Consider the following 27265-nt stretch of genomic DNA (forward strand, 5'->3'; position numbering starts at 1 on the left):
TTTTCGAAAATGTAACTCATCCAAAATTGCATATTTTTTGGCCTATTCGACTTAAATATCTTCGTATCATTATAATATTTATCATAATCAAGTAATTTTCTGCTGATTTGAGAAAATATTTCAAGGTGTAGTGAGCCACCTTATGAAGAAAAAAAAAGTGTGTGTACATATAGTATTTAATTCTAAACCGCTCTGGCTTGCACTTCCAAGTTTCACTGAAAGTTAAACCAATGAAAACTATTGTTTAGGGCTAAAAGTCATTAATTAATGTTGTTTTTTTTTTTTGTATTGAAAGTAAATTTTGTGGATATATCTAAAAGGCCTCGAAGAAGAATCTTTTTTTTCCTGGCTAGTTACTAAGCGACTGAATTATTTCAATTGAGCACTCGAAAACCTTTCGAATACTTTTGCAGCAACATTCAACTTCACTTGATAGAAATGTGTTGATAACTCGCTGCACTGTCATAAATGGCCGACCTGGAGGAGGGGGTTTGAAGATATAAACGTGCGTGGATCTCCCTGAAAAAGTTGTCATCCAGCCCCCTTGGAAAATTTTTCTGGATCCGTGCATGGATTATAAAATTTATTGTGGGCTAAAGTAAGCTTCATACTTGCACGTTATCCATGCTCCTAAATCATTGCAAGGAATAAGACTCCACCCCAGATTTTGGGAGTATGGAATACACTCCTCGGCCGTGTGGTTCGAAATGAAAGATCCATACCCAGATCAAACGGAAAATCAACTGTATTAACTTTACGGGGTAAAGTTGTGGATGACTGGTCTTGGACCCACCTCCCTTTGCTAGCAATAATATCCATCTGACCCCAGAAAAATTCTGGATTTGCACATGTATTCTGATATCTTAACAGCAAACTTATTCTGGATCCATACTTGCTTGGATAACAAAACAAATTTTAATTGAGTAACATTTAATAAATAATTCATATAGCATAATACAAAATTTTAAATGAGGTCATCAAGTAGTTCTATACAATTAATACTATTCTATCCAAGTTAAAACATAATATTCAAATTGGACATGAATTAAACCCTCTCTAAGCAGAAGAACACGACAGCAATGCAATTATTTCAGTCTCTCCAATAGAACGTGTACTTGTTACCACGGTAATCAGGTCCCATGCACATATTACAGCTACTTTGCATGGTTAAAGCTGTAATTAAATGGACAAAAATCAATTTATGGCCCCAAAAGTTTCAAATATTGATCTTTAATCACAAATGGTCCATTTTGAATATAACCATGCTGAATTTAAGTACCGGTACACTTACTGCGATCTCTGAAAGGAAACTGGGGTAACGAAGAAAAAATAATACAATTATGCTATCAAGTTTTTTCTACATTTATAATGTAAGGATAGCACCAACTGATGTGATATGTGTTTGGATTCTATCAATTAAGCAATAATACCAAAAATAAAATTCTGAATCGAGGGGTTTGTTTATTGTCATTGTAGTTTCTTAGAGTCGAGGAATCATCAAGAAATATAATTGCTAAATGTGCTTTCAAAGAGTTGGACACAATTTCATGAGGTGTTGGTCTAAATATAGCCCTATTATGACCTTAAAATTATAATCTCTAATTGTCTCACCTATTTAGAAAATGAAAAAAGGTATTATATCTTTTTTGGATTCAATTTGTAAACTATCTGGCTTACAATGAAGTGAAGCAGGGCTTTGAATGAGCACTGCGCACAAAACTCTACATGAACTTTAATCAGGAAAAAGAGTATTTTTGATCAGCATAATTATCATGCATGTATACTTTTACCGGGGACAAAGGTTTAAAGAGAGGAGTTAATGCCCCCAAGATTGGTGTACCTAAAAATTATTTAGGGTTCTGGTGGTTCAGACCCTTTCTGCACCTAAATACTGTGTCGATAAGTCAAATGTCTGATAAAGAACACAATGGCACTGATTATTACCCCCCCTCCCCCCATTCCCCTTCAAAAATCCCAAAGTTCATTTATTCTTGTTTTGATTGACCAACTTGGAGGGTATATAGCTAGGTTATATTTAGTTCAGGTGAATAAAGTTAATACCATCTCTTGTGTAAGGGAAGACGTGTAAATAATGTGCAGTTCTGTAGAATACATGTACATGTATATTAATATTGACTTATCACTTTAGGTCCAAATAAAATTATTGTTTGGAATTAATTGCCTCCCGCCTTATTGAAACACCCCCCCCCCCCCCCCAATTGATTAGATTTTGTGAGCAAAAAATAAAGAATGTTTATATATGGAGATTTTGATTTTTTACCAATTTTTAATTAGTTTCTGTAAACTTCCAAGTTCGTAGAAAAAAAAAAGTTCCCTTCCTCCATCCCGAGTCTGGAGGGAGCCCCAGGCGGCAATTCCAAACAAGCAATTTTTTAAGGATGACCATATAAGCTTTTAAATTTTGGAAAACACTTTACTAGGATTTTCATAATTCCAACACTTAAGTTTGTTTTCAAAAATAGTTTTGGTCAATTTTTTAAAGCATAAGAATTTGCTGTTTTAAATTATTGAAAGATTAAGTACATGTATTCATAACTGACTGCAGTTTGTTACATATACCAGTACAAGTGTTTATTTAAATCAAAACAATGTGCTAATCCTATCATATTCTTATATGCCTCTGAACACTCATTCAATCTAACAACAATAAGAGGGAACCAACTACTGTAAAATGTAGAATATTTCCCTGTATCAAAAAGAAAACTGACCAAAAAATTTCACATCTAACGTAAACATAACAAATTTTTTTTAAAAAGTGCAAGTATTACAGCAGTGTCATATGCTGCTGGTAAATACTTATTGAATGTCCGTCAAATTTTGATTGAAATTGCAAAAATTCTAAACAAAAAACAGAGAAGGATCAATATGGTGTGTTTTACTTCAAATGAGTACAACACAAAACAAGAAAAATTCTAGCTAATAGTACTGTTAAGTCATACGAAGAGGCAAACATTGGGATTTAGGTCTGTAATGCCTCATTTCAATATATAAAATACACAGCCATATGATGAAAATGATGTCATGTATGCATCAGTACACAATCTTCTCTCTAATACACATATATACCAAAACACACACAGAGCAAATAACGCATCTTTACGTCAATACACAAGCAAATGTTTAATACATGTCATAGACAGATCAAGGGAAGCCTGCTCACATTACAACATCTTGTGCGAGATAAATCTTGTGTTTTATGCACATCTGATCTGACAACTAAGCCTTCACTCCATGGACTAGCCCATAAAAGGTGAAATTATTGCTCACACCAGTCACGTTGATATATAAAACTGCCGACTTTCTATTGATTACATGTACTTGAAAATCCTTGGGATCCTCAAAAAAAATTCACACGAATTTGTTATAATTAACAAAGATTGTCAATAAATTCCATGGGATCTTAAAAAATCTAAGGGATCGTAGGGGACTAGGATTATATTAAGATTGTATACGTAAAGCGGGAGAACCAAAATATAAGACTAAGACCCACATCATTATTTGACCTGGAAACAACAGGCAAGGTCTATCATTAGAATGCACTACAATTTTCCTGTAAAAATAATCCCATCATACACAAGTTCAAGTGCCGGTTCCACATTTTATCTTCAGTTTCCCAAAAATAGTCAAATACCCTAATAGCTATGTCCACCAAGTGTTAGGCTACATTCACCTGGACATAACTGAATGACATCGCATAATAATCAATAAAAAATATATTCATATATCTGTATAAAAAGAAATGTTGACATCATATTCTCTCAGTTGATGGATGAAGATGAGGGTGACCTGGATTTCTGCTAGACCTTCTTGTTGCCGGCCGTACCGTTGACGGACTTGCTGAGGATTTTGGATTGTATCCGTGAGAGTTCAGACTCCTTCTCTGCCTTTTCTTTGATTGGTTTCATTGAATCTTCTTGCTGAAATTACACAAAGAAGCGTGTTTCTCATGACCGTCATTTCTCTTTTATTCAAGTAACATCAATGATAATTTTCTAGTAATCTAAGACAACTTGTATTAACTATTTCCCTCTACATTAACTCATGATTGACAAGAAAAAGACATCTCTATGATTGATACGATATTGGCTTATATCCCCTCTTTATTGCCGATTTCTGTTGATGGTTCACGGAGGAGTTAACATGAACCGGGCCAGACAGATAAAGTTCCAAACAAGGAAGCTAGACTTGAGCAGTTTGTGCTCTCTACTGTGATTCCGATCACTGGGTTATGTTACATGATAATATTGATTTAAATCAGTTCTAAAATTCCTCAATGGCACACAATGCCAGCAATCAATTGAGAAACACTACTGCTCAGTTTAATCAAGGAGCAAATGAAAAGATTATTTCAAAATCAATTGTTTCTGAATTGAAAATGATTTTTTGTCGCTAAGGGAATTTGTGCTTAATCACACCCCATAACCACTTTTCCCCCCTGGTTCTCGGCCTCCGAGTGACTAGCTAACACCATATTAGTCCCGATTTGACGCAGTGCTAACCACGACAGTCATAATATTACATAATTCACTGTGCAACAATCGATTGGATTCTGCATTCCCCTGCTGTGAGACAATTGAACTGTTTTACAGACCAGCATGTCAATTAGTCATTAAGGTCCCTCTGTCCTTTGTTTGCTAGATTATTCTGTCTCTGCAGTGAGCGTGAACTTTAGCCAGGCTCCCATTAGACATTCAGATCCATGGATATCTGTCTGTTTTACTTGTTATGCATCAAGAATATTGTTTTAGAACCATTACTCAGTTATATGCAAAATACAAGGTTCTGAATCAAACTCTCTGTGAATCATAGTCCTGAAGTTGTCTTTTGCCACTTGATAAGCAAGGAGCCAAGTTTTACATTGGTAGACCAGCTAGATAGACCTTGGAATAAGTACTTCCTCATTAAAACTTTATACTGGTATTTAAATTTTGAATTCAAATATGAAGTCTTGGACTTTGCCAATTCTAATTGTATATGGTTTCCACAACTACTGGTAATTCTATTAAACTTAATTAAACCCACAAATGATAAATACCGCTAAATATACAAAATCTATTAGATTTTTACCCCTCTCACTGGTTAAACTTGTATCATTCACAGTGATTTCAATGGCTAAACTATTGAGACTGAAATGATCTCAATCTTTAATTACCTCTTTCAGCCGTGAAGCCTGCTGCTCCAGTTTCATTTCTAAACTGGTTCGCTTATTTGGTTTCTTTTGGGACTCCCATTCTTGAACGCGGTGCTTTTCTTTCACTTTTTCGAACACTTTGTTAAGCTCGGGTTTTTCCAGGACATTTTTACCCCTGAAATTATAGATTGTACAAAATGATAACAACAACACAGCATAATGCATTAAACAATGGTGAAGTCACTCATACAAATATTTAACTTTAATTCATTAATGTGACAACAATAAAAGAGTAAAAATCTAAATGTTTATTGTCTAATTAGTCTAAGAAGACATAATATGAAAAAAAAAGACTATCAAACAGATCAACATTCTTCTCATTACAATAAACTTTTTTGGCAAATAAGAATCAGAAACTGGCATCTGTTAGTTTTGAAAGACACTTATTACAGAACATTCTGTTTTTGTACCATAAACCTACAATTTATAATTCAGTAGCAGCTCCTTGTGTACTGCCATCCTAGCGGGCGACGCTATACACGGATTAGCCAGCTTCTTGGGTTTTATGAGTAACTCGTCATTCCCGGGATCAGAAAGTCTTTTGTCTAGGTCTGAATTGGAGGATTTCCTTTCACGTAAAATCACTTTTTCTTGCAGAGAATGGGACAACATATCGATGGTGTTTTCCTTTTCCGTTGGCGCGTCGATCACGTCGTCATCCTGATAGTCCGGTTCTGGTTCAGGGAGATCGTAGCTGTCATCTGTAATGACAACACATCATCGCGTCAATAAAACTGTTCTAATCTGGCACACTAGGCTAGGAACACCTTTACCTTACAGTATTACAAAGTACAATTAATGAACACACAGGGTTATAGAGTCTGGCCTAAAACCCTTGAGACACGTTTCTACCTCACTGTAACATGAAGTACTATAAATGTACACACAGGGGGATAAATTCTCCATAAAAAGTCTAGGTGATAGGTTCATTAGGTCAAAGTTACAGAGGTCGATCAAATCGGTGAAATGAGCTGAAGTTAAAATTGTAAAACAACAGCTGTGTGCATTAACATAAATTGATTGTATCATACAAAAATGTTAAAATTGTTTTAGAAAATACTACATCACATGCAATATGAAGATGCGCATGCATAATTTAGTTTATGGATGTAAATTCAACATATTAGCATACATTACATGTAAAACAGCTTAAAGGTTACACTGAATGGTCAAGCCAGATATTAACAGACCATTAATTTAGGTCAGTTTATGAAGACATATGCACATATCACAGTATCTAATGAAAGGAAATGTTAGAAACCAAATGTTCAACACAAAAGGTATAAAAGAGAAAATGAACTAGACAGCCTAAGAGACAATTTACTGTCCTTAAAAGATCTCCGTTTATTAAGTCACTGGTCCTCTGATCTCTTCTACTTGTAAAACCTCATCCTAATGGTAATTACCGGTACTGACTGAACAGACAATAGAGAGACAGCTTAGCTATACTGTGGAATCGTTAGAATTTGTAATGGATCAATTTTTGTGTCATGTGTAGCCCCCCCCCCCCCCTTCCAAAAAAACCCAAATTTTGAAAGAGTCAGTTTTCTTTCTTGAACTAAAAACAGACACATCCAAGAAATTACATCCCCACAAATAAGCAAAAATCCCACAAATTACAAAAATTAGCCCCTGATTCCACAGTAATGTATAACGGTACTTATAATGTTGAAAGAAGGCATACTGTAAACAGTTAATAAATAGAGACAACCAGAATCACTGATTACTGATATGTTAAAAGTTCCAGTAGGCAAAAAAACATTACGACCAGTAAATCCAGGAGGAAACACTCGCTGATACATGACGCCCAGAAAAACAACATAGTCTTGAGGACCATATGCTGACTGAATTTTAAAGAACTACAGATACACAGAGAGGAAAAGTACATGGGAATTGAATTAAAACAACATTTTTTGAATAAAATTTAGTGTCAAAAAGTAAAGAAGAAAAAGATACCTAGATCCAGAAAAAACAAGGGGGGGTTGTGCAGCACTCAAGTAAGTAGATAGCTGAGTCTAACAAAGGCCGCCTTGTTCAGAATGAACACAGTGGTTCATATGTAGTTGCTATCAAGAATCTGATCTTTTGAGGGACCGAGCGATCTGATAACAATATGCATGCATGTCACTGCATAAATGTGCCGGCTCAGCTCTCGATCCAACACCCATCTCTTTTGAAAATCTGTGAATTCACTTTGATAAAAAGAATTACTTCTTCTGGGGTGATTTTGTTTTCTGCAACACTTTATCATACACTGTGTAAAAATCGCCACAATTTCTTTATGTCCAAACTTGACTGATTTGACACTGCATTCTACAAATTTACTTAAGAAGAGACAAAAATTATATTTCAATTCATATTAATAATAAAAATTGTAAATAAAAACTTGATTCAAGAAATTTCTTAACAAAAGTTCAAATTTTTCAAACACTTTAATGACTTGAAATTAATAGCCTTTCTAAAAACATAATCAACAGGGTCTCTCTTGAAGAAAAACAAACAAATAATTCACATGCAAAAAGTGCATTGATTGATAAATTGCTGCACATAGCTGTATAACATGGTAAATAGGTTCAACTACAGCTGAACCTACATGATTAAACATTGTTTATACCTGTATGTCAATTAGTGTTTAGTTGTGTCAGGAAATGTTATTGAGTGCCCATAAATGTTTATCTGTACAAGAGAGAGAGGAATACTGAATGTATACTTCAGGAGACAAATGTTTACAATTGTTATAATAGTGCACCTGTACTGGTCCAGGCACTTTGGAGCTGATGATAACAACTTCAGGTATATACATGTATTTATATAGCATCAGCAAGTGTCTGATGTCTGTTAGTCTTAGTAATGAATACATGTACCCGGTAGTTGTGACACTAGTGCTGTAAGAGACGGGTGCTTGCTAGTGCTTGATTCAGAAGACACTATCTCACACACACTATAGTGTTACAAGAGACAAGACACTATCTCACACACACGTGTTACAAGAGACAAGACACTATCTCACACACACGTGTTACAAGAGAAAAGACACCATCTCACACACACGTGTTACAAGAGACAAGACACTATCTCACACACACGTGTTACAAGAGACAAGACACTATCACACACACACATGTGTTACAAGAGACAAGACACTATCACACACACACGAGTTACAAAAGACAGGTGCTAGCTAGTGCTTGATTCAAAGACACTATCACACCATACACTGCACGTGGTAGGCGGCTACCTATTGAAACAATGCTGCTGATGATGTTGCTGAATTGCCGAAAGAACCGGCGCTGCTGTGGGCGGAGCCTCACCTCTTCCATGTCATCCTCGTAGTCCGGAATCGGAGTGTCCGGGGTCACGGGATCTTATAACAATCCAAGAAAAGACCATCATGCAAAAGACAGACCCCAAAACATGCAAAAACACAGGCACAATACAGAGACCATTTACCCAGAAGGATATCAGACAGATTATAATTGTCATGCTATTGTTTATCTAACCACCACTTTATAAATTATTATCTTCATGAAACAATACATTTTCTGTTTTGTTATAACACAAAAAATTTCAATAGCTATATTTACAGTGTATTTGTAGTTTGTATAAGTGTTATGAATTTTTGAAGAAATGAATTTCAATGGAATTTTTTTTTTGTAGCTATGAAAAACCTTCAACTTTATCAGTGACCTTGACCCTTACCTGGAGGTTGAATGCCCTTCCAATACAAATATCTTATTTTGGAACTTTAAACAGCCTGCATAATCAATTTAGAATATATGATTTTCTTTCTTGCAGATGCCCCCTACCCCCCCCCCCCCCAGGGTAACAGATATTATATACCTGTTACCTGCTGGAAATCCCCTCTACCCCTGGGACTATACACATATATGTTACCTGGAGATGCCCCTACTCTGAGACTATAGATATTATATAATATAGAGATTCTATTTACATATGTGTTACCTGGAGGTTTCATGCCCCCGCTCTTCTGCATGTCTTTCACCTCTGTCTGGGGCACAGCACTGGTGCTCTAAAAAACAACAGATCAAACATCATTTACAAGAATGTACTGAAAGTGAGCAAAAAACCATGTAAATTGATGGGAATGAGAGAACAGATAGGGATTCATTGACCCAAGGTAATGAGTGAATCCAGCCATGTCGTTTACAGTGCATCTGGACTCTGATATCCTACCAGTCATGAATACACTGACTGCAGAAATTTACACTCATTTTTCCAGAGACCTTAAAAGTTCAACAATATGCAGTTGATACAATTGAGAATCAAAATTTGTATTCCAAAACATTAAATTTCATTCAAGTCCCAGGCATGAATGTCAGTCCCCTGAACTGTGACAAAGACCGTTAAATTGCTTGGTTCACGGGACCAAGTGCATGGACCAATCCAGCTTCAGCATACAACCAGTAAATACAGCAATACATGTACATAGGTCCTCGGGACATTATATACTTGATGATAAAGTGAGCTATTTAAGTGATGAAACTATGATATCTTGCTCATTAAATTAATTGGACGGTCCCTTATCAAAAAGTGTAATCACAAGTACACATCAATGAGGAGTCAGATCATGTAGATACCCAGAGGCAGCAATGCCTCATATACATGTTTACGTTACACAGATGTTGCTTATATGGACTGCTTTACATTTAATGCAAGTTTTATTACTAACTTCAATTGGGAACCTACAATGCGATCGGCTAATCATTGTAATTTTAAATTACATTCTGTTTGAAATAATGGTCCATAGGAATTATGTATACATTCAACATTGAGTGATACACACATATACATATACAGGTGTTTAAAGGCTTAATACCATCTGTCATCATTTCACCCAATGCACAGACAGGAAAGTACTACATTGGTAGACACACCAGGTTCACAACTTATAGGTCATAATAAAATGAATCTCTCTTGCTCTTCCAAAACCAACATAGCATGGGACCTTTTAAAATATCTACAGGAACTAGGGTCCCATGGCGGGACACAGCACCAGGAAATTACCTGAATAAAAAACGACCAATTAACTGCAATAACAAGCAAGCTAGTCACTTGTTATTGCATCTATTACTGAGTTTGACATCAACAATTAAGGACCTGAATCATCTTGCAGTCCCTGCTTCCCATTGTATTGTCTGCACATATATATGGAGAGCAATGCTGTTACGTTTACAAAAACTGCATAAAGACAAATGAATGCTAAATGTAGACCAGTAAGCACTGAATGTATACACTAATAAACACTTTAAATATACAGTTATTAACACTCACTCAAATTAATGTATACTGATAAACCACTTAAAAATTGTGCTAAACGTACAGTGATAAACACTGAATAGAGACTGATACACTGAATATACTCTGATAAACACTGAATGTACTGATAAACACTGAATTTGATGAAGACTGATAAACACTGCATTTTCAGTGATAAACATTGAATGTATACTTATACACACTGAACAAAGACTGATAATCATGGGATGTACACTAATAAACCACTTATACACACTGAATGAAATATTGAATGTACGATGATATGCAAGAAATGTACCCTCACACATAAACACTTAATGTAGACTGAAGAAACAAGAAAATAATTCTATTTATTTGCTTGATTGTATTTTGTTCCGAATATTCAAGTATTGTTCTACATATAAATGTTTAGAGACAATTAAAGAGTATATTATTTGACATTTCATAAAGATCGTCAATTTCATTTCTTAAAAAACTATTAATAAACCTCTTAGCCAAATGTTCTGAGTGGTTTTAAAAAATGATAAATTAATTACTGGGAAGTCTTTTAAGAGCTCTCAGTACATATTAAATAATATTTCCTTGGGTTTAATTCATTTGCTCCCAAAATGGAAAAAAAACAATTATACAAAATAACTGAGAATACATAACAAGAGCTCACATTCTCACATTCCACCATTTTCTATAATAATCAATATGATAGTTGTATGTTGTTTTGTTCCCTTCAAGACTCTTTCCATAAACTCCAAGACAGGAGAGGGCTTCAACCTTTACCTCTCACCCTTAACCTTAATCATTATAAGGTCAGTAACACACCTTGTTAATCACTTTCTTAGCTAACTTTGGTTTGCTTCAATCAAGATTTGAACCCACAAGCACAAACATCCTGAACAATGAATACAAAACATTGACACTTAATACAAAATAACTAGCCCTGCATGGAGAGTGTGGATCTCGGGGATGACTTAAGGTCAGACGACACGTTCCTCGAGAATCTTTTTTGTATCTCCTCGTAATTAAGAGTTCCAATAAAAAATATTAATTTTATATTTATTTTAAAAATGATTAAAATTTAATTGGATGTGATTATGTGTCTAGATGGCCGAGTGGTAATAGAACAGTGGCCGCGCACTGCCAGAAGCGTATAGGTTCTAGAGGTCTTGAGTTCAAAGCCCCGCCCCGGCCGAGATAGATTTTCCAAAATTAGTGAATTTTGCTGTGCTGTATATGTATTTATTTTTATATCAGCAATTCAAGTGTATTTCCAAGAAGATTTTATAGGAAATTGCATACTCTAGTACTTTGCAGAAATGCCTGGTAAGGTACCCTAATTTTTTGCAAGAAAGCTTGTCAGAGTAGTTGTAAACCATCAACAAATTCCTGGAAAAAGTCATATAAAATTGAGGAACGTGTCGTCTGACCTTAACTCCTGTCACAAGCACATGTTGCAGTGCAGAGACCACCATTTTAAAGCCTGAAAGATCTGGAAGCTATTCTTCTATAAATGCAAGGAAGTGGGAAGTGGGAAGGGAAAGGTGCTACTTATAATGCAATTATGTATCTTTAAGAAGAGGTAAATCTATCACATCATTTCCTGGTATCTCACACAAACTGCATACATGCAGGTGGAGTGTAAGATACCCCGTCAACATGATCTAAGATACCCCCTGATCACATTCACTGCTTGTAGTTGTATCAAATATCACCTTAACCATACAACACACAATTTAGGTGCACACTGGACTATACCATGATGACTGGGTACAGTATATTGATTATCTGATGCTCTTGATCTCCTGTGACATAAACAGTGAAATAACAAACCTGAGCCCTATCTAAAAACAACATGATTATAATCACTTGGACTTTCCTGCATCAGCTCCGATAACCTCTGTAGTAAGAATGCTACAAAACTCAGTACCGGGTATAACAAAACAAGAGACTGGGTGAAGGAGTCGCACCAACAAAGCTCCCCCCTGACCATGCCTCCATACCTCTTACCCCAGAGAGTCGCGGTCCCTGCCAACAGCTATATCCCTCAGGCTTAGAATCGTGTTTATCCGTTTGAGTTAACAAACAGGAAGTAGCTCTCTAAGGACCACTTTACTGTGGCACCAGACAGTGTAACAATATCAAGTTTCCCTCCACGAGAATCCTTCATCGACAAAACACAAGATGGAGACACAATATTCAGGTCCAGGTAGAGGAGAAGAACTTCATGGCAGGTGAAATTCATCAGGTGTACACAGATTAATTCAGAGTCGTTCACCTGTGACTGGTATTTATCAATGAGCTTTACTATACCACAACATTCATTACCTGGTTAGAAATTTAAACCGTGAACACAAACACTGGTCAATAACAGCCCGCTGAATCCTGGCCCTGAAGCTTGAGCGTGCTTTCTGCTGCTAACTACCGAAGGCCTGTCTCCTCAAGCTCATTATGTCACATATCAAATGTAAATTAGTGTTGGTATCTGTGTTTTTTTCACTGTTAAGTAACACCTACTTAAAGGTCCAAGGTAACTGAACACAGGTGTGATGGGCCGTGTGTAATTAGGTCAATCCTGTGATCAATACACAAATGACAGAGACCACAACCGTGTCAAATATCAAGTCAACCTTACAGTCAAAGAAATTAAAAAGAGTAACGACAGTTGAATTGTAATTACTGAGATTTACATATAGGTAATTCAATGCCCTGTATTCCTTACAACTGTGGTGGGTTATGGCCCTTGAATCATACACAGACGGCTTCTAACAACAGAGGGCAATGCCTTACACAACTGGTCCATTGTGACACTACATCCGTGGTGTATGAAAAACTAGGCTCTTAAGCGGATTAAAATCTATTCTTGAAATTAGATGCTGATTATAAACAATATACCACATCTAAAAATATCTTTACACATTTATACAGGTTGTAAAATGAAATGCATATAATGTGGTCCAACCCCCATTATACACTATAACTACGGGTATACATTGGTTAATGACAATTTTTAAAGTGTACATTATCAAGTTTGTTCCACAGTCAAATTATCCCCCTGGAGTCAAGTTAAAATGTCAAGGCTGAATTTAACACTCATGATCAACAGATAAATTTGGGCAAAAACAGGCCCATTAGGATGTTTGTCGTTTGTCCTGTTTTTCACAACTCCTCTTTAACTTTCAAAGAAAGATCATTTGAAAAGACATTAGTGACATTCAGAATACTAAACTGGTCACTTTGTCGTACCCACCTTGAACTGCTGAAGCGACCTGGATGTTCTAAGTCTCGCTGGGTGTGAGGGTACTACTGTCACTCCACTATAACTACTGAGGACAGTTCTGCTATAACTACCGTAGATAGGGCCGCTAGCTCCACTAACTACTGAAGTCACAGTCACTACATAACATGACTCTATCACAAGCCCCCTCCAAGTGCTTCCTTCCTAAATCTTACATTTTCAATCAGTCACAACAAATTCAAACAGATCAAGATCTGATACAGCTTTAGTTATATTTCCCAGAAGCAAAACATAAAATGGGTTTTAAAATTGAACTCAGAAAGCATTTAGGATAACTCTTTATGTGTAAAATGTCACATGTGTTGCTCCAAGAGATGAACTGCACCTAAATTTGTGTTTACAGTAAAACACGGTTATAGCGAACACCCTTATAATGAATTGACGCTTACAGCGAAGTGAATTTCATTCCCCAAGTCTCTATTTCATGTTGTAAACTTGACGGATATAACGAATTACGCTTATAACGAAGTTAAATTGGCCGTCCATGGGACTTCGTTATAAGCGTGTTTTACTGTATACAAGTTAACTACATGCATCGGTATATGTAATTTATTAGGTACATCTATCAGTAAAATTCACAGATTAAGAAGAGAAATATCCCACTGATTCTATCATCAATGACTGCTGGTAATATTGAAGCTCTGAAGAGAGGCCGGCGTCATCTCATTGGTAAGAAGATATATCAGTGATAATGTTGATATTACGCCCCAGTAAAATCTAGAAAATTTCATCTCTTCCTATTCATAAATTCATTTTCATCATCAGGTAATGATGTATAGATAACATATTACTAAGTAATTCTATTACAGTATCTAAATCTGTATGACAATATGAATTCCTTGTCGTTAAAGTTTTAATGATTACTTGTGTTCGAATCATATCAAAAATCAATATGTAAACTACAAAGCACTCCGTGCACCTATAACAGCCAAAAAAGACAGCTCCCTGGTGGAGGAAGTGACAGGGTTATCCATCCTTCTGTCCATCTGTTGTGTAATGTATTTCCTTCCTGCTGACCGGTCAGGACTGACCATTCATTCATCATCTCCTTCCCCCCACACCTAAGTCTGTGTAACACAGGTGTACATTCATTCATCAATGTTTCCCCATTACACCTAAGTCTATGTTATACATATTTACCGTTGGTTGACCGTACCCATTCATCAAAGTTTTTCCCTGTGTAAGCATGTCATACATGAACATGATTATAAATAGGGCTCATTTTCATTCATCATCTCTATGGACCTCCATTATATAATACAGGCTCAAATAATGCAACGTTTGACAACCTGGTTATATAGACACAGCTGACTCAACCACGATCAGTCACAGGCCTGAACGTGGCCTAGTGCAAAGTAAAAATGTAAATGAATTAATACACAGATATATCATGGAATGTAATTGTACATTAATGTGGGATTTGCTGAATGCATCCCTGCAAGACACTGTGAATTCTTCATTGCGAAAGCTTCACTGTAAACTCCTTACAAACAGCAATGGTAAACCTGATGAAATTTTCAGTTAAACTTGGAGGTTGCAGACACCCATTGTCAACACAACACCCCCCCCCCCCCCCTCCACCCCCATGGAAGGTGGACTTGATTGTGTACCTGTTGTATGTGACCAACACTAAGTTCTGAATAAGCATAACTACATGTAGTATAATAGATAATTATAATTTAAGTAAGACTTTTACAGCAGCTAAACTTTGGATCCACATGTAGGTATACAGTCAGCCTATAATGGATGCATATCATTCCTAATCCACAAATTTGGCCCTAATCCCCCTAAAACCCTCCCATCATCAACACTAGGATTACTGACAGCTCAGTGTGATCTCTGGAGACGTCAGCTGTGACTCTCTGTCTCCCATCATTCATACAGCCTGACACAGTCTGTGGCAATGGTCCGTTAGGACAGGGAGGATGAGGCTAACAAGCATCATGATTTAAAAGTACTAGACCAGAAACTGGAACACAGGCGATATAAACACCTGTTGTTTCATTGCATGCATGGTGTCAGGTCAATAATGAATTAATAAACCTCAAATAAACAAGTTCTGTATTTCTAAGACAGGTGTGCTCTGATATGAATGCATAATGAACAGACAACCTTTTATTCTCCATTGTTACATGCATAAGTTACCGAGCTCATCCCGGAAAATCCCGAGCTCTCTGGCTGAATTGTACATCGGATACCTTAAAGGATAAACAGATCGATCTTGAAACAGAAAGTTTTAAATACACAAAGCTGCCTCATTAATAATGACTACTATTGTTTAACTGTGACTGAACAATACTGTACATTCAGTAAATGTACTAATGTTACCCCCCCCCCCCTCCCCCCCACTACTCCCATCTCTATATTGTAACAGGACTAACTTCTGAATGGCAGTAGTAAAACAGTACTCCCTCCCCAAGTGACTACTGGAGAGAAGAAACCAGTGAGTGATGGCACACTGCTATCATCTAATGTTGTTGTTGCAGTGTTCTAATTGAAGAGATAATAGCCAAATGATTCAAGGCTTTCACTGATAACAGGGCTGTGTTCCTACTAGAGGGAAGAATTGGCCACTTAACCATGGGGCCTATCAGAGTCTATCATTAACAGGGGCCAATCAGAGGTCTAGCATGTCTATACACAGGGAGGAAGAAGTCAGAGGATGTTATCTAAAACAAGCTCCACATCACTTAGATCTGGCTGATAAAGGTGGTATCAACAGCCCAATCAAACTGCGATTAATCACGGGATAAACGCAGCTACAGGTGACAGAGGTATTGTATTATCCACCAACTGTGGGAACATTCCTAGAGAGCTTAATTCAAGGGAGACCACTCTAGACAACTCTAGACAACTTCAGATTAAGAGGCTCAGATAGAATTGGGAGGGGGGGGGGGGGGGCATTAAACATGTACATATCTGTCCACAGGCACTAAAAGTTAACGAAAATTCAGTATGTCCATGGACAAACTATATTTTCATTTTTTTCCTTATACAATTGAAGAGCAATCAATTTTAAGCACTAGTGTCTTGAATCTTGATACTATTACATGTATTGTAGTATAACAACAAAATTTATTTATTTACTTGAAGCAGCCGATCTGTCTGTGGCTGACCACACAGTTACAAATATATTACAGGACATGGGAGAAATAGCACAGGAAAGTGTCAATGAATGAGCTTTGAAATACTTCAATCTTAACTGCTCCCTAGCTCATCGTTCATTCATATGCAATATATGTGGAAGAGAATTTCCTCCAAAAAAAGGAATATGAGAACAAAATTAGTCATGACACCTTATTGCTTCCCATGAATCATTTGGCATACATTATTTATCATGATAGACAATTTTGATGAATAAGTGCCATAGATACACAGTAAGAGACAGGTAAATCCTGGGAAGATCAGTGGTGATTGAAATAGACGGAGACCGACCGAGCACCTGTAATCTGAGCTACATGCTAAAACTCCCCACCTCCAATCTCACAACTAGGAACACCTATCTGGTAAATCCTCAGGAGATCATGTGACAGACTACTACCAAACAGCACCATCCCCCATCCCTCCTTCCCCCCATCAGTCAGTCAGGGACAGGTAAATCTAGAGAAAATCCAAACCCTCGCCCCCCCCCCCCCCCCACAAGCCAGCTGTTAGCTTGGAGGTTTTGTAAACACGGATCCAGGCTTCCTTTTACACCGGCAGGTTTTGTGTCAATCTGTATTTTATATTGATTCCACTGACAGGAGAAAAAAATCAGTGAGCTCCCCATAAACCACAAGACTCTTGTGACGGGTGAAATCAATAAACATTTCCTTTAGTTCTACACAATAAACTGTTACAATGTTTAATAGGGGGAGGGGGAAATGTGGTATAAAGGAATTTAGTTGTGTTAGTGTTGCAGTTATTTTAATCAATCTACATACACAAAGAGACGACTTTGGATCACACAAGAAGAACGGACACACATATGCTGACCTTGAATAATGTTATAATTAATTCGTTTTGATAATTAAAATAAAGAAAGGAAGTTGTATTATTATAATTGGATTGTTCCTGTTAGCCTGTTAATGAATGATTCTGTAGAACAAAGTACACGAAGGCACACAACAGGCATAACTCTTTACTCCCGTATCCCGCATAAACATGGCACATCTGACCAGGATATTCCGCATTCAAACTCTCTCTTTCTGCTTAAATCCAAAGACATACAGTGTACAATACAGGATACAAAAAGCTAACCAAATTCAAAGACATTGCTTCAATATTCAGAGAGGTAACCAAATACAGAGAGCATATCTTATATACATATATATCAACAGTTCCTGTTTAAAAAAACTTGTGAAGTAAACTGACAACATTCAAATGTCATCAATTTCTATATCCTGATCTAAAAACTTCTAAGGTGTACCGCAATCATTAATTTGTGATCAACACTGACCTTGACTTTCACCTTGACCCATACTCTGACTTGACTCTGAACTTGACCCCAAGTCGAAGTAATGCTGCCTGAATTTCAGCCACAGGCTAGTAAGAGTTCATTATAGTGGTAAATTCATTACAGTTCAGTAATTGAGTTATCTGAGCCATGTATAAGTAATGGTTTGTTAGGCATCGCTGCCCCTGAGGGTCTCCATAATGGGAAAAAGGAAGGGAACTTAATTCTTGGAAAAAATAACTTCACTTTAAGTCCACTCAATTAAAACCAGCCAAGCAGTGTCAGAAAATTGTTACCAGCTTTATGCTAGTCTAAGTCATAATTTGATTACATATTTATCAGTGCCCAGTTGCCCAAATGCTCTTTCATGAACAATATAGGTAGGAGATGTATAGTACCTGTGATCGACCACGAATGACCTTGCCCTTGACACGACCTCCGCCGATTGACACAATGTTAAGGTTCCCAGCTTGAATCATGGTTACTGTGGGTAACTGTTCACTCACGTAATAAAACAATAACTCCTTTTAATGTTCACAGTATTCTGTTCCCTCTACATGACTTCAGTGAAATCCAAAGAAGTAACCAGATCCAAACAGGGCGTCCAGCTCGGACAAACAGTAATTGATTGTGTCCTGTTTGAAATGTTCAGAAATTAATATGTCAACAGGCTGTCAGTAGGTTTACACAGTCAATTTACTGCTTGTTTTCCTACGGCCAAGTATTTATACCCTTCGTGCCAGTCTATATCGCGAGAGGTAAAATGGTTATCTGCCCAACCTGAGGACTACTATATACACTGCTAGCAAATTCATATACCTGTTCTTATCTTTGTCAACCTGCAGGTACTAGAACTTTTAACGAGATAGAATTAAATTTCCAAAGATAAAGAATTAAACATCCGAGACGCGTCCTGTATGGTTAAAACAAGACCCACATTAATGTTTATGTTCAATATTAGCAGAAAAAACATAATCGTGCGTGCTGTCCACAATTTGATTTCACACTGCTCCGAGTTTGGTATTCCCTTTAATCACTGTGACTTATTGTGTATCCACTTTATCCAGAATAACTAGTAAAAATACCAATACTTCTTTTAACAATTCGTCGGCATCTAGAAAATTGATATACGGTACATTATAGATGCTTGAGTTCACATCAAGTATTTGGGATATTCAGAAACAAGCTTTAATTTGATATGGTACCTGCGTTTTAAAATTCCTCCTTTAAATGTAGAATGTACATGTAAATATAAACATCCATTCATCAAGCTTTGTAATTAATCGACGCACATAAAAAAATCCACGTCACATTAGTTACAATCACGAAGACAAGCGCTTCAGTCTGTCACAATTCTATCGTCTTAATACAGGGGGAAAAAAATCAATTTAAACATTTCAGTCCCTCAACAATAAATATACACATGTGTATGATCCTCCATCTAAAGAAACAGGACGACTCAACTTGTTTCCCTCCATATTAAGCTACGTAAAACCACAGGCATCTCACAACCACATTGTGTAGCCTCTGCGATTGTCAAAATTAAACTTCACCCCCAAAAAAGGATATATTTTCTGACAAAAGATTCCTCATGTGCACACTGAAGAAAAAATTTTCAGCGGGAACACATCTTTAATCAGCATGCCCTCCAGGTAATAAAAAAAAATCTGGTGACATCTGCTAAATATTATAATGTGATTTCAGATAAAACTTGAAGGTCAGGGGAAGTCACTCTTTAGATAATGACTTAACAAATAACAGCAAATGACTGTTGTAATGTGCATGTAAATTATGCAGGGAGTGGACTTTTACCAGAAAACAAATGCCAACACATAATAACTCTATCATTGATATTTCTACCTTGAATACCGGTAATTAATGAAATGTTTCCTTTATTAAATTATTGATGCTGTTGTAAATGGTTATTCAAAAATACTTCAATTTGTTAATTGAGTTTCTTGATGTAATTTTATATACATATGAAATTGTTCAATGATAATTCTTGGGGAGAGAGCAGGAGTAACCTAGGATTTGTCATGATGACAACACTTAGAGTAGACGAGTTTGTGTATTCAAAATCAAACAAGGAGGAACATAACAAGTTTGACAATTATAAAAGTTTCAAAGGATAATATATTCAGGTATACTGTGCCCTGACCTTATGACATTTACACAAAGCAGGGTATAACTGATGACCTTATACAGTAAAACTCGTTTAGTACGAACACGGATATTGCGAATTCACGGATATAGCGAAGTCATCTTGGATCCCCAGCTATGTAAAAATGAATTTCTTATACGGTTATAACGAATTAATTTCTTAGGTCCCAGTGACTTCGTTATGGACGAGTATTGCTGTATGTTGAAAGGTTCAAGGGCATTCATTCTACAGAAATTTCTCAGGACACTTGATATTTTAAAATTATGAAATAAGCATACAGTGAATGCAAAATCATAATGTTTCATTTATTACCTATTTTATAAATTGTACATAACTCCCAGGTGATTATACAGATGTAACTGTACAGTAACCAAACTTCGAGAGGTTCCAGATTTTTATAAAAATCAGGTGATCCAGACCACCCTTACATCAATTACAAAAACCATCTCCATGACAACAAAACAAGAGGTATCAGACAACCATAGCAAAAGAAACAAACCCATGGCAGACATAGAATTAGAAAGCAACACAGAGGGTAATGGAGGTCAAGTTAAAGTTCTTCACTCAATTATCTCCTTAACAAGCGTAAAAAATTAAACCTCAGATATTCTTACACCCCTTCTCTGAAACACACTCTCTTTTACCGGGAGTTATATATTCATTTATTCACCAATCAAGGGCCCTCAGGGGGCATATACATTAATAAAATAATAATATCATAATTATAACAAATAATGAATGAAATAATAGCTCACAATGTCCAGGTTCATATTACAGGCAACAATATGCAAAATGATTCATTAATACAATGAAATATATGTATGGCATTTACGCATTTAACTGTGTGAAATAATGCATGAACACAACAGCTATACAGAAACAAAGTGGCCTGAAAACAGAGAGTACCAAGGGACGCTGCCTGCACAGTCGATTAGACTGGTCTATTTGTACTCAAAGTGTATAAGTAAACTTCAAAATAAAGAACTTATCTTTCTCCCTCACTCTATGACTATCTCTCTCTCACTCTATGACTATCTCTCTCTTTCACTCTTTTTTGAACTGCAATAAAAACCAGGATAATTAAGACACCCTGCGTGCTTCACCTCTGTGGCTTCTCTACATGTTTGTGTTGAGTCCCCTCTTCTGTAAACCTTGCCTCCAGAGAGTTTACCTCTGTTCCGTCCCATCTGGAGGCTTATGATGAAGGAGCCCCGCAGAAAAATTTCATAAAAATATAAACTATCACTTCCTCCCAGATGAACCCTTTCATAAGACAAGACAAGGGTTGAAGTGAAACCGCCTGCTGAGGCAATTAAAAAAAAAGAAAGTTTTATGCATGCTTCATGTTAACAGGAGAAGCTCAACTGTTTTTTGTAGAATTGGGAAAAAACCTATTTAATACAACTGGAAAGGAGCAGGATTACGCCTCTCCAAAACTCCTCTACGTGACATGCTATTTATTTTAAAACCACTTACCAACATGTCATGTTATATTACTTTTATCTGACTTGATGCATTAGTGCAATATACTTCATTTGTGAAAAAAAGAGACAAATATTTCAGATCTCTCTAAAATATACAGTTTTATTGAAGACATCACAAGCCTAATTCTTCGTCCGTCAACTCTCATCTTAAATATTTCTTATACGCAGTACGCCATCAACATTCCTTATATCGAGGTCATTATAATTACATATTAATGTGTTTTATCTCCCGCGGCAGACTTCAACATTTTTTCTGTCTCCCCAAACTCCTGAACCATTTGAAGTAACAACTTGAATTTGACTTTGTACACAATACCTGACAAGATCTGTTGACATATATATTAACCTTATCCCAATTCTCTGCTGAAAAGTTCCTAATACAAACACTGCCTCCTTTTTGTGGTATCTCGAACTTCCTTGGCAGTTGGTTGGGTAAACATGCTCTAACCTAAACACCCAACCACCCAAACATCCTGTCAGGCTGACCCAAATTGTGCACCCTTTCTATCCAATTACATCGATATCATTGAGATGCTCACCATCTCCATGGGCCCTAACATAAAGGATTATGTTTTGACCTTAACCTTTGAATAAAAAACTAGTTCAAGGTTACTACACACACTTTTCTCATGGTTCTTCTTTGGTTGCAGTAATAACCATTTTTGACAAAGGAGAATTTATCGGAAACATCTTCACAAGAAGGATTTAACATGAATATACTGGTATCCCTTGACTGGACAATCACTTAAAGGTCACTGAACTGCAATCCATGAAGTATGAGCCACATAGGGCAAAGATGATGATAATGCTTAAGGTACTTAGGATTGAACTTTTTTTTTAGACTTTGACTCTTAATCAAAAGATTTGTTGGAGGTTGCTGCATATTTTTTTTTAATGGCCAGAACCTAGTAATTACATGTACCAACAAGTTGTTAGATACATGAATATCATATACTGTGGAATCATTTAAATTTGTGGGGGCCAATTTTCGTGGATTGTGACCTTTTTGCTCATTAATGGGGATATAATTTCGTGGATGCGTCTGTTACTATTTCAGTAACAAAGATAACTGATAACTCTTTCTAAAATTGTTTTCGTTTAGGATTTAAATTCGGGGGGGGGGGGGGGGGGGGGGGGGGGGGGCTACCCACAAATACCATGAAAATTGAGCCACCACGAATTCTAATGATTCCACAGTATAATATGACACAATAAAAATATGTTCAAACCATCTTTTACTCAAAGGCACTGTAGGGTAGAAGTTTGAGCAGTCCAATATTTCTCATATTAACATTAGGAATCAAGTTTTTCTGTTTAAATTCTCTACGTCCTTAAAGAAAAAAAATTACTGCACTAAATAAACAGATTATTTTTTTTACATGAAAATTCTAACCCCAGAATAACCTGATGTATACACGGTAGAGAAAAGATCATAGAGAGCACTGGAGAGGAAGACTTTTCCTTGCACTTCAAATCATCTTGAAATAAATACTGTCTCTGAGATGTCAAAAACAATTAGCCTAGATAAAACTGAAGAAGCTGAGACCTTCCAATACCACCAAGTTTTCTACCAGGGCTAAATATTTGCTACCGGTACTTCCCCTTTTAAAAAATACTGATTTTCCCAACTTTATCCTAGCTTATATGAAGAAGAGAAATTTTGATACTATGTTTGAAAACTGTTTTTTAATATCATTATTACAATGTATAATATAATAAAGAAATTAATAATGAAATAGAAAGATTGAATATTAAGAAATAAATTAATTTTGCCTGCATTTTTTATTATTGGAACACATGATGCTGTTATAATTATCCAAAGATTATACAACAGAAACATGCATGGGTCTGGGGGAAGGGGGAATCAGGGTTATACAGAGATAATACATTACAAAAGAAATCTGAATGATACTCACACCATGTTGATTAGCCCCCCACTGCTCTATCACCCTCTCCTCATACTACAAAACAAAAAAATTATCATTGCTTTATTTTGTTATCTTTAGTATAAATACCCGGTAGTTGATTTTTGTACTTTCAAAATTTCTATGCCCCCCCCCCCTTTTTAACTGATTGCGAGACTGTTTTATACACAACAATTTGTGGAGGTTCTTTATGGTGTCTTATGACATGTTGTAAAAAAGTTAAACACCATAACAATCAATGGGTAAACACTGGGGAATGCATGTTGATCACAAGTTCAGAACAATTCAGTCTGTTTCATTGACATGTAATAAATCCTTCAAAGCGACGGCCCTTACAATTTCTCAAGTCTGCACTCCTCACACTCGCAGATTTTCCTTTACATTAGTACAATTTAAAAGAAAAATATAAAGGGGAAAAAAGAAAATAAGGTTACGCTAATTGTTTGACGTATGGTTACAAAATACAGGAGGCTGTGACGATCTTATGAAGCCATCCACCATCGGAACAAGAGGGTGACACATGAAAACTTAACCGTTCCTGGTACATTTGGAATTAGAATAATTAGAACTTGTAGTTGTATAAATAACTGTTCATTGTTCTCATCGACTGAATAAATAACAGTGTGTGTGTGGTCAGTTTAAGAGGTAATTTTAAATGTTTAATATAAGTCCTGGTGTCATATGAAAACGCATGAAGCATTGGCATAACATATAGTAGTACGTACATGGGACGAAAATAAATTAAGTACTAATATTTGTTGTACGATCGACCTTTCATACATCAGTGTTTTTCTTTCCTCTTTATGATTATTTTACTTGACCATCATTACTGCCAAGGATAACTAAAACTTCACTAAGGTGACAATTCTACAACTCAAAAAGAGGAAACTCAATAGGAAAACAAATCAAACTAAAGTAGATGTTACAAGATCATTATTTACCAAATATCTTCGTCTCAGAAGAATATTTCTATTATTATCATTTGTCGAATGCTTCGGGTTTAAACTACAAAAGGTTATTTAAAGTGTCCTATAAATTGTTCACTGATGTTAATCTCATATCCTATTCCTATCCAAACACACATCGCTATTCATTTTGCCAAGCAGCAAATTAGTAATGTACTTCAGTCCAAAACATTTCTTGTAAGGTGAGTGGCAAGTTTATCAGAAGACAAAAAATTATCATGAAAGAAATGGGGACATTTTTTTGATATATGGACAAGAAGTTAATGTAATTTGTTTAATATCAAATTTCGACATGTTCAAAATAATCTCTCTGTTAACAAAAAAAATACAGTAAAAAGTTTCGCACAATGTTAATGCGCTGTGAAATGAAATGGCATTGTACACATTAAGGATAAGACTAAACAGAAATATAAAGTGGTGTTGTGGGTCTTGAGTTTGAGCCTAACACCTCTAGCTACACTTACATTTAAGACCAAACACTATAAACAATCACTTAGTACCTGAAAATAAGGAAATTGAAAATAATCCCAGCCCCAAAAAACCAAAAGAACTTTCAAGGAAATTACCCCTCATATCTTACTCTTTTGAGGAAACTGAATGTTAAAAATATTTGACAAATTAACTGTTCTGGAAATCAGGAATGTGGGGATTAAATATTATATCCCTATGCACAATAATATCTCCTGTGGATAGAGCATTTTGTTTAGAGATATCTGTGTGTCCCAGGCCCAGCAGTATTTTACTATTTCCTGTTCACACTAATCCCCTCTCCATGAGGATGTAAAGTTATTGGGATCTGGAATTCCCTACTCACTGTTTAGACAGAAGTGAAAAAAATTATCAAACTTAAATTGAAGTAATATTGGAAACACATCTACGTACAACTCATGAAACATAACTGTGTTAACATTAGACTATTTTACACATGCTTTCAGTAGTCTAGTAAATAGTCAAGTACTGTATACAAACTCAAGACACCCCCCCCCCCTACAAAAAATAATAATAATACAAGCTTCCAACCTTTATTCAACCCGGTATGCCCCCTCCACCCCCCCCCCCCCCCCCCCCCAATACATAAGGTTTCAAGTCCTGTTCATACTTCACACACAAAAATATAGGTGTTTATGGTGTTGGTTTGACAGCTCTGACTATTCCTAGTGTCTGGTTTGTCACCAATGGTCACTGTCTAGTGTGTAGCCTAACTCAGTGGTATCAAGGTGTATCAATTACCTGTACTGAGCAATAAATATCACTGACGGCCTGGCTACTGTCAGTCAGGTGATAAAATTCTCAGGAGAGTCATCTACTCATGCATTTTGGACATGGATTGGTATACACAGAGAGAGAGAGAGAGAGAGAGAGAGAGAGAGAGAGAGAGAGATTGGTTAGTTTTATTTAACTAAATTGACAAACCTTCATATACTTTGAGGGGACATATCCCACACAGCTATCCTTCAGAGCCCTTGCTCCCCACCACTCCGAACTATTTCTGTGACAGTCATAAATTTCAAATTTATCACCTTTATCAAAACTAAGTATGTTTTCCGAGCCTTCCCCTTGGGGGGCTTCAAATGCAGACACTGCAAAATATACCTCCATTCAAACCGCTCTACACGGCATAGCGTTCACATGTTGAATGAACAATTTCCTTGTGCCGTCTGTTTATGATAACAACGTGGATCACGGAGTTATTCCCCTTGTCGATGCTATAAGCCGCGCTGCATTTCGTAGACACATTTCTGGCCATGCAAATGTTCAACTTCTTGTGGAATTGCAGACATCTACGGTCCTATTAGAAGTTTGTGTTAAATGTTCATTGCTCCGTTACGGAGATCAGCTGTCTAGCATTGTGGAGCATGGCTGCGCGGCCGGTGCCACTTTCACTCCTCCTGGTAATGTACTTTCAGATTGATCAATGAAGGAAAACGCAACAAAAGGGCGATAATCCAATCACTTTCTATAATAAAATTACATCTCTTTTTTTTTTAAAGAAATAAAAAATCGATATGCATTTTGTGTAATAATTCTTGGGCAGATGAAAAAAAGGAAAGGACAGCTGTTTCACGCATACCAAACTCTCTTGGTATATTTTTACAAAAGACTTTGTCTTAATTTGTATTAAATTATCCAAGATTTGAACATGTATTAATTAAAATCAGAATGATCAACTACATACATTTATTACAAACATTTATTTAGTTACTGTGCTTTAAGTCCTAAAGCTTGAAAATGAGATACCTTTGGACATTACATATTGTTGGAGAAACTACATCATATTTAAAATACTGTATTTAATTTTGTAAGATTTTACAATATTTTACGTGAGCATTAAAGGTAAAGATCTTCTGAGGATTTTGATTTAAACAGCTGTCTTTACTTATATATTTCTTTAATTGCCTGTATACACATTCGAGGTATTCCACGGACCTTTTTTTTTCAGTTTCGCAATTTAAGTTTCTGGTCAATTTTTGGGGTTTTTTGTTGCAAGCAGAAAAAGCAGAATCAGTTCAAAATGTT

At 36.2% G+C, this 27265-nt stretch overlaps 1 protein-coding gene across 5 annotated transcripts; it reads right to left on the reverse strand.

Annotated features, from left to right (window-relative positions):
• Positions 1–913: 913 nt before the first annotated feature.
• On the reverse strand, positions 914–26647 carry LOC128158963 (uncharacterized). Of its 5 annotated transcripts, XM_052821957.1 has the most exons (7): positions 26162–26647; positions 23775–23819; positions 9176–9242; positions 8451–8576; positions 5634–5913; positions 5174–5327; positions 914–3938 (listed from the first exon to the last, which is right to left on the reverse strand). In XM_052821957.1, exons 1-7 carry the CDS (start codon positions 26345–26347, stop codon positions 3819–3821), a joined length of 978 nt encoding a protein of 325 aa, XP_052677917.1. In that variant the 5' UTR covers positions 26348–26647; the 3' UTR covers positions 914–3818. The 5 variants fall into 5 exon arrangements, with proteins under 5 accessions (XP_052677917.1, XP_052677918.1, XP_052677919.1 ...); XM_052821958.1 differs by lacking the exon at positions 23775–23819; XM_052821959.1 differs by lacking the exon at positions 8451–8576 and having other exon boundaries at positions 26162–26644.
• Positions 26648–27265: the final 618 nt, after the last annotated feature.

Source organism: Crassostrea angulata, chromosome 8 (assembly GCF_025612915.1).
Source record: "Crassostrea angulata isolate pt1a10 chromosome 8, ASM2561291v2, whole genome shotgun sequence".
Lineage (NCBI taxonomy): Eukaryota > Metazoa > Mollusca > Bivalvia > Ostreida > Ostreidae > Magallana > Magallana angulata.

What these genes read in the sequence shown, in the direction of transcription:
- LOC128158963 (XM_052821957.1), bottom strand. Translation starts at nt 26,347, where the DNA reads ATGGAGGTATATTTTGCAGTGTCTGCATTTGAAGCCCCCCAAGGGGAA. An exon ending in TCCCCTCAAAGTATATGAAG is followed by an intron (nt 23,820 to 26,161) that starts GTTTGTCAATTT and finishes TTTGTTTTGTAG; the next exon opens with TATGAGGAGAGGGTGATAGA. An exon ending in GGGGGGCTAATCAACATGGT is followed by an intron (nt 9,243 to 23,774) that starts GTGAGTATCATT and finishes GTTGTTTTTTAG; the next exon opens with AGCACCAGTGCTGTGCCCCA.